Genomic DNA, 9225 nt, shown 5'->3' with positions numbered 1-9225 from the left:
AAGTTTTAACGTAAGTAAGCAACAAAGTTTTCATAATGTCATTTTTTTGGTTAATTATTTCTACAGAAATATGTAGGAAAAAATGTTTCAAATGTATAGAGATGTAAGAGAAAGAGCAGTGTTTTAAAACAATTATATAATTGCAAGATATAAGCAGCAAGTATGCATACAAAAATATAAATGTATCGCTGGTAGTCATGATTAGTTCATTGAATGAATTTTCTAAATTTAATGAAACATCAAAGGTGTACTAAAGTTTTCAGAACATCCAGCAAAGACTTTCTAGTGTCTTTATTAAATTGTTTTCAAGTTTTAGATGTTCTGTGGTAAATTTTCTTACCTCACCACATACTTCCTCTTACTATTATCTTGTTTCTATTTAAACTGACCTTCATTTATCTTAATTTATTTTATTTGAAATACTTTCACTTACTTTGATGGGAATAGAAAAAAAAAAAACTTCTTGGCTACCACATAACATCTGATTTTCTTTAGTTGTACAATTGTACAATGACAGCTCTGATCTAGAAACTTATTTTCCCCACACCAGCTTATGTATTTCATAACAAACATGCAAAGCATCACTGCTTCCACTAAACACTTCAAGTCTGCATTAGCTTGGCAGTATTTTAAGCATCATTCTAACATACTGGAGCGCATGATTTTTGTGGGTAGATTAATGGGACAAAACCTTGAAGCTGAGTCAAATAGCATGCAAGACCATAGAAATGTGCATATTTATAATGATTGCTTTGTATGATATTTATCACTACTATTTAGTGTACTCTAATGGGGAACATGTTTCAGGAATATTGCAGTATTCTGGCTGTATAATGCTCTTTAGTGTCTGCTAATGTGTAGCAAGAATGTAGATTTGTTTCCCTTTGTCTAATCATGCATTTCACTGATTAGTTTCACCTGTCTTTTGAATTTAAAGATGTACATCTTATCTACATACCTAACAACTTAGATGTACATCTTCTACATACCTAACAACTTAGCTACATTCCATTTTTTTTCTTTTTAATGGTAAAGTTGAAATAGTGTTAACAGTTCAAGTTTTCAGCAACTGTAAGTCATTTTGCAACTGTTTGACAGGTATTTATATGTAGTGTGAATTTCTCACCACAAGTTGACAGCTAGTTGGTTTCTGTCCATCAAGAAACTTCATTCTCCTTTTTGCTCCAGTCTTATATGTACCTTGCAGATTCTCTCTCTCTCTCTCTCTCTCTCTCTCTCTCTCTCTCTCTCTCTCTCTCTCTCTCTCTCTCTCTCTCTCTCTCTCTCTCTCTCTCTCTCTCTCTCTCTCTCTCTCTCTCTCTCTCTCTCTCTCTCTCTCTCTCTCTCTCTCCTCTCTCCTCCCTCCTCTCCTCTCCTCCCTCCTCTCTCCTCTCTCTCTCTCTCTCTCTCTCTCTCTCTCTCTCTCTCTCTCTCTCTCTCTCTCTCTCTCTCTCTCTCTCTCTCTCTCTCTCTCTCTCTCTCTCTCTCTCTCTCTCTTAATTGAATGTGGATTGCTGCAGAATGGTGTGCAAGACATGGAGCTTAAAGGAGATACCACCTGCAGAAAAATAATTACATTGAAGTTTCTGTTTCCTTTTCTTTAATGAACAGTGTAGTGACTACAAACCCATCAGCACATCTGTATAGCCATGTGGATGACGGCTATACTACTGGTGAAGGTTGCCAGAATAAGAAACAGGAACTTGAATGTCATTCAGAGAAAGTATTGCAGGATATAGTCATGAATATGAATGACCCTTTTCTTTGAAGCTGAGTGGGTTATAGGAAAGCCATGATATCTGTTTATTGATTTTTATTCAGATATTTACTTGTTTGTTACTTCTTTATATATATATATATATATATATATATATATATATATATATATATATATATAGATATAGATATAGATATATAGATACATACATACACATACAAATAGATTCACACTAGGTATAACACAATTTTCTGCAGATATTCCCTGAAAGGGAAATACTGGTTATTCTAATACAAAAATGTTCTAACATTTTAAGGTATAGTCATCGTCATATTCTTTTCCTTAAGTTAAGCCAGAATATTGTGAATAAGAACCATGTAATCTAACAAGAATATTTACACAAATATAGTCTTCCTTAACAAATAAGATGGAAAAATGGAGGCTATAACAATGCTTATCCATAGCCATAATAATTTCTTTGAGTATGCCCACCAAACTTTTGGTAACCACCATCAAGGTTTGCAATGATCTCAAGCAACTGAGATGTAAAGTAGATCAAGTACAGAATTGTCATGAAAATTACAAGTGTAAATGTGAGTAGGAGACAGTAGACACTTGGCAAAATAATGTCTGTAGCATGGCTCAGTTGGTGCTATGAACTTATCAATAACCCAGCTGTGCCTTCACTGGATATTTTCCTTTCTGTCTTACAATGCAAAGGAACAGTCATAGCCTGCCCTTTAACTATATTGAGAAAAAGGTGCAAGTATGCCTATGAAGAAAGGGTGGGGGAACCTGTAAAAGGTCATTTTGTAGGTGTTGATTACCACATTGTTTATCATGCTTTGCTACGTGTGAGATAATGGTAGTTTTAAAGGTTACTAGGTATATTGTAATTCACAGCAGTACTTAAACTAACATGGTAAATTATACAGAAGTGAGCTAGTACAATACAGAGAAGAGCAAAATGGACTCTACTAATTACATTTCCCTAAATAGTCAGTGATCGATTCTCCTTTATTTAAAGTCACTGATAACTTAATTTCATTTGATGCTTTTATTTTGAAGCAAGATTGCAATACTATTTTTCATCTTTGCTTTTCTATGCATAGTTTTTTCTTTTTTCTTTATGTATCTACAAAATTTATATATTTTATATATTAACATTTGAACATTGTTGACTAAAATACTTATCAAAATTCGTGTCAAACATATTTAGTGATATACATCCAAATAAGGAATATTTTCTTAAAAGTGCCCTTGATGTGTAATGTGAAAGAGTAAATATTTCTCAGTTTGCTGTACCTTAAGCACTATAGGTACATATATGAATTATGTCTTAGACATTGGTTCACAAATTAGTCTGTTCTTAGAAAAACTACATTTCATTATTTCATTGTGTTAGAGGAGACTGCCTGGTCACACAATTTGTTGCCATGTTGGCAGAATATTGCCTCCATATTCCTTGAGCTTCTTGAATGGCAGCTAAAAGAAGGCAGGATAACTGTTAATCCTTTTGTATATTTATTCTTGTTTTGAAACAAGACATGACATAATGTTTGTTACTTCAAGCTTGATAGGTAACATACAGCTAACCAACACATTTTAGTATTAGGCATGGTAGAATTTCATTGTCTAATATCAAGCTCATTATTCATGAAGATGAGAGACCATGAGCAAAACTATGCAAATGATATGTATAATAATGGCAGTTAAGTAAGGAAAGTTGACTTCAAGTTAATGAAGGTGCATTTTGGAAGTTTTAGTTCTTCATTGACTTTTCTTATTGCAAAAATATTGCCTGCTTACTTCCCAAGTTGTTGTCAATGAAGTTTTATTCATTATCCAGCTAGCTACTTTTTTTTTTTTTTTTTTTTTTTGTGTGTGTGTATGTGTGTATGTGTGTGTGTGTGTGTGTGTGTGTGTGTGTGTTTGTAATGCAGCATGAATCTTGTTGGTATTGAATTGCCTGTCTTGCCTGCATGGGAGTATGACCTTTCTGAAACTTCTTTTTTTTCCCAGGGTGTCATTATGTGCAAGGTTTACATTCCATGGAAAAACAAAATCAGGGAAAACTTGCATTTTTTAAATCCTTAATATTGCTTGTAGAATTATTCTGTATACCAAAATTTTATTACTTCCAAAATGTTAATTTTCACTTTCCATGATAACAGAGCTCTAAAGTAAAATTAGGATACAATGTTAAGAGTGAATTCTGACATCAGACCACATCTGGGATGCATTGCTTAACTAATGTGTGCATGATGGAATGATTGTTCAGGACACCATCTCAGACTCCCTTAAAGCAAACACTATGGTCAGTTCAGCACCAGTTCTAAAGATTCTTTGAGGTCTTTCTGGAAAGGAAGAAGAGACGTAGCAAATGAACATACTATGTGATACATAGCTAATAAGATACTACAACTTGAATTGTAAGAGCTATAGAAGTTGTTCAAGATGCAATATTAAGGCCTGCTGCATGAAACCAGGCAATCTTGCCTCCAATTGCATTGGTGAGGTGAAGCTGGATTTTCACCTTCAGTTTGTTTTTCTTTGTGATGAAAATTATTATGGACAGATGCTGGTCTGTCCTACATTTTTCATTGTCTTCTCCATAACTTGCCTAAGATTGATATTTTCTTAAATGTAAAGGATTTGTCACATACAGGATGCACATTCTGTGTGAATTTAGTCTTTCTGGAACCACATGTAATGAAACCCTGGTGTACATACATACATTTATCTATCTTATTGTAAACTACAAAATGGGAATGCTTCATTAATTTTCCCTGTTGTACATAGTCCTTTAGAATGTGAGAGCTTCATATTAAGGGTACGGAATAATGTCTTGTTCTAAGTGGTTCTTGTAATTTTTATTGCTATTCTTCTCTAAGGTGTTTGATGTTCCAGATAAGAACATTAAGGAACATCTTTCCATGAGAGAGGCTGTTTACATGTATTTATTTCATGAACAGTTTTAATTAATTTTATGCATAGTAATGGTATGATTACAGATTTAGGTATATAAAGATCAGATATATACATTTGTATATACAGTATATGCCTGCTTTATTGCTTGCTAACCTTATCAGCATTGATTTAGTCTTATTTATAAAGGAAACCAATAGTTGTAGTAATTTTTTTCAATATCATATATTGAACACATATTGTCATAAAAGGAATCCAGTTACAGACTACTTCATCCTCAGACCAACAAAGTCTGACAGTACACACATATTTGATTTTGTATCCATTTTCTCTTTATGTATATGAATGTGGTTGCCAGTTGTTCACATATTCTGGTCAGTCATCTCCATGATGTGTAGTAAACCTTGCTGGTAGATACTAAGTAGTTATAATCCCTCAGCTTCAAGGTAAATTTGTGTAAGAAACGTGTAATACTTTCTTATTTTCCTTTTTATCAATATTTCTGCGGATATGTGATGCCCTACTGCCTAAATTACGTACTTCTGGCACCATCTCTAGTTTTGTTGCTTTTTGCAGATGTTAGTCTGCACTATAATAATGTAGTTACACAATTTATATTGATATGTTGATGCTCTTTACAGTTGATATCCTTAGGGATGTTCCGCTGCGACTACTTCTACAGTGTGCCTTCTCAGATTGCCCAACAGGTTGAGATAAACACAATTGCCTCAAGCTTTGGTGCCCTCGCTGCAAGAATTTCAGTAATGCATAGGTAGGATGGTTATGGGTCACTAGTAAGAGGTTAACTTTAAGGTGTCATTATGTTGTGTAAGAAGAGCAGTCATGTTATACTTATCATCTTCTACGTTTGTGTTTCATATGTAGTGTTACATAATTTTTCAGGCATAATTAAGTAGTAGTACCTTTTATATTAGCCTCATCTTCTGACAGATAGTTTCAGACCTGCCTCTATTTTTCCAAATTGGTTTATTACCAAAGAAATATGTTACTAGGGTACTACTTTATCCTTGACATGTAAGGCTAACCAGTGACTTGCTGTGCAACAGCTGGCAGTTCTCATGAGGCTGTCCTGACTTTACTTTGATGTCATTGCCTAACCTGCTCACCTTTTTGGCTGCAGTAGTAGTTATTAAACACATTAGTATGTGGATGTTTGCTTGAATAGTGGCAACTTTGTTGCTGATGATGAGGATAATGTTAATATATCTCATATTATTGTGGAAGTGTTAAGGTGTTGTGTCATTACCAACATTTGTTCACCTACTGTGTCACTACCTCTTTTCATCATCTATAGTGCACGTTTCAGTTATGTCCCTCTGGCATGTGTCTACTTTTCTATCTGTATCTATATCTATCCATTTATTTATATATTTTTATTTATTTTTACATCTGTGTGTGTGTGTGTGTGTGTGTGTGTATATATATATATATATATATATATATATATATATATATATATATATATATATATATATATATATATATATATATATATATATATATATATATATATATATATATATATATATATATATATATATATATATATATATATATATATATATATATATATATATATATATATATATATATATATATATATATATATATATATATATATATATATATATATATATATATATATATATATATATATATATATATATATATATATATATATATATATATATATATATATATATATATATATATATATATATATATATATATATATATATATATATATATATATATATATATATATATATATATATATATATATATATATATATATATATATATATATATATATATATATATATATATATATATATATATATATATATATATATATATATATATATATATATATATATATATATATATATATATATATATATATATATATATATATATATATATATATATATATATATATATATATATATATATATATATATATATATATATATATATATATATATATATATATATATATATATATATATATATATATATATATATATATATATATATATATATATATGTATATATATATATATATATATATATATATATATATATATATATATATATATGTGTGTGTGTGTGTGTGTATATGTATATATATATATATATATATATATATATATATATATATATATATATATATATATATATATATATATATATATATATATATATATATATATATATATATATATATATATATATATATATATATATATATATATATATATATATATATATATATATATATATATATATATATATATATATATATATATATATATATATATATATATATATATATATATATATATATATATATATATATATATATATATATATATATATATATATATATATATATATATATATATATATATATATATATATATATATATATATATATATATATATATATATATATATATATATATATATATATATATATATATATATATATATATATATATATATATATATATATATATATATATATATATATATATATATATATATATATATATATATATATATATATATATATATATATATATATATATATATATATATATATATATATATATATATATATATATATATATATATATATATATATATACATACAGTAAATCCTCGTTATACGGTACATTTGCGTTCCTGAAAACCTTACCATAAATCAAAATTACCATATACCGCACCTATTATAACATGTAATAGTAGGGAATGCGTTCCAGCATGTCAAAAGTCACCCCTACAGAAATTAAAATACATGAAAATAGTCATTAAAAAAAATGTAAAGTACTGTGCAAAAGAAATAAATAGAAAATGTTTTAATTTACCTTTCAGTCGCCATGTATTCAATCAGATGATGTCCGTCCAGAGGCTAAAGGACAGTAGGGATTTCAGCCCTTACTCATCTTCCGCTGAGTGTGCAGACGAGGATAAGACGTCGTCATAGATAGAGGACTGTTTGGTTTTTCTTGTTTTTTTCATCATAGATTTTTTGATATATCTTGACACTTTTCTTTACATCATGAGCCACTTTGCTACTCCTGCCTGAATTTAGGTCACGTTCCTTCAGGGTTTCCAGAGCTTTTTTGATACCACCAAGATATTCTCTAAGAGTTTTTGATGTCCAGGCCACACACAGGTTCTTCTTCCTCGTATCCCTCTTTTTCTGCCTCCTGTGATGCTTTGTCTAGCTCCATAAATTCATCATTTGAGAGAGGTTCAGCATGGCTTTCCAAAAGATCTTGAACATCATCATCAACTTCATCATTCAACTGCGTCCACCCGAACATTCAGCCCGTGTTGTGTATCGTTGTTCATCCTTTGTGCATGTATGTGGCTGTACTCCTCGGCAGTGTGTATTTTACCTTAAGTTTTGGGAGAAACACAAAATAGCCTGTATTCACATACTGATTAAACTTAGAAATTCAATAAATGAGTTAGTAGAAATGGTGTTCTGCCCACAAGCAACTCTTCCTCTTTGCGATGCAAAAAACCAGAAGTCTCTAGATGTTATGGTTATCAAAATATCATAGGTTGAATGATGTAGTATCATCGGTTTACGTGGCCTTGCGTCTGATTGGGTGCAGCGGCTTTGGCTAGAGCGAGAGAAAACAGGCCCCTTGTATCCTCTCTCTCTCTCTCTCTCTCTCTCTCTCTCTCTCTCTCTCTCTCTCTCTCTCTCTCTCTCTCTCTCTCTCTCTCTCTCTCTCTCCAGTTCTGATACCACTCATTCAAAAGTTTTCTCCCCGCAACATGGCGAGAGACCCGAGGTATAGAAGGTGTGTGGGAGAGATGGCGGAATCAGACACCATGATTTGAACTTCCATTGAAAGTAAACAAAGCGAGAGCGTATCATAGTACAGTAAAAGTTTTAATGAAAGTAAAAATTATGAAGTTAAACATTTAAGCTGTTTAATTTAAGATTAAGTCATTATAATGTACACTAATGTATGTATGGAAGTACAGTGGTACTTCGACGTATGATCACCCTAACATACAATTTTTTTTATATAAGACGAAAAATTTTATATAATTTACGCCTTGAAATTCTATATTATTACACCCGAACATTCAGCCCGCATTATGTATCCTTGTTCATCCTTTGTGCATGTATGTGTCTGTGCTCCTCGGCAGTGTGTATTTTTTATTAAGTTTTGTGAACTCAAGATCATCGGTCCTGAAAGTAAAAGTTTGTCGAAAAATGTAAGGAACAACCAAAATTGTTCTACAGATTCATAAATGGAAAAATAAGACAAAAAGAAACAATAGAAAGGTTAAAAGGAGAAAACGGAATGGTGGAAGACCCAAAAAGCATGGCAGAACTGTTAAATAGTAAATTTCATGAGGTCTTTACTAAGGAATCCAAATTTGAAAGACCACAGGGTAATAGAGAGACTGTCTATATGAAAGAGATTAAAGTAACCAAGCTTGAAATAAAAAAGTTGATGACGGAATTAGATGAGGAAAAGGCAATGGGACCGGATGAAGTCTCAGGCAGAATACTGAAAGAATGTAGG

General features: G+C 30.3%; 1 protein-coding gene across 4 annotated transcripts in view; it reads left to right on the top strand.

The window, feature by feature from the left end:
• LOC123513211 (glutathione synthetase-like) overlaps window positions 1-9225 on the top strand; it is a 72560-nt gene that overhangs the window by 35367 nt on the left and 27968 nt on the right. Inside the window, exon 5 of one of the 4 annotated variants that reach the window (XM_045270221.1) lies at window positions 5287-5417. The exons of the other annotated variants lie outside the window; for them this stretch is intronic. Coding sequence (XP_045126156.1) covers window positions 5287-5417 — 131 coding nt within the window. The remainder of the gene's footprint in view (window positions 1-5286; window positions 5418-9225) is intronic. 4 annotated transcript variants of the gene reach the window in all.

This window comes from Portunus trituberculatus, chromosome 35 (genome assembly GCF_017591435.1).
Source record: "Portunus trituberculatus isolate SZX2019 chromosome 35, ASM1759143v1, whole genome shotgun sequence".
Classification (NCBI taxonomy): domain Eukaryota; kingdom Metazoa; phylum Arthropoda; class Malacostraca; order Decapoda; family Portunidae; genus Portunus; species Portunus trituberculatus.
Note: the sequence above shows the minus strand (reverse complement) of the source record. Positions and strands in the feature narration are given on the sequence as shown.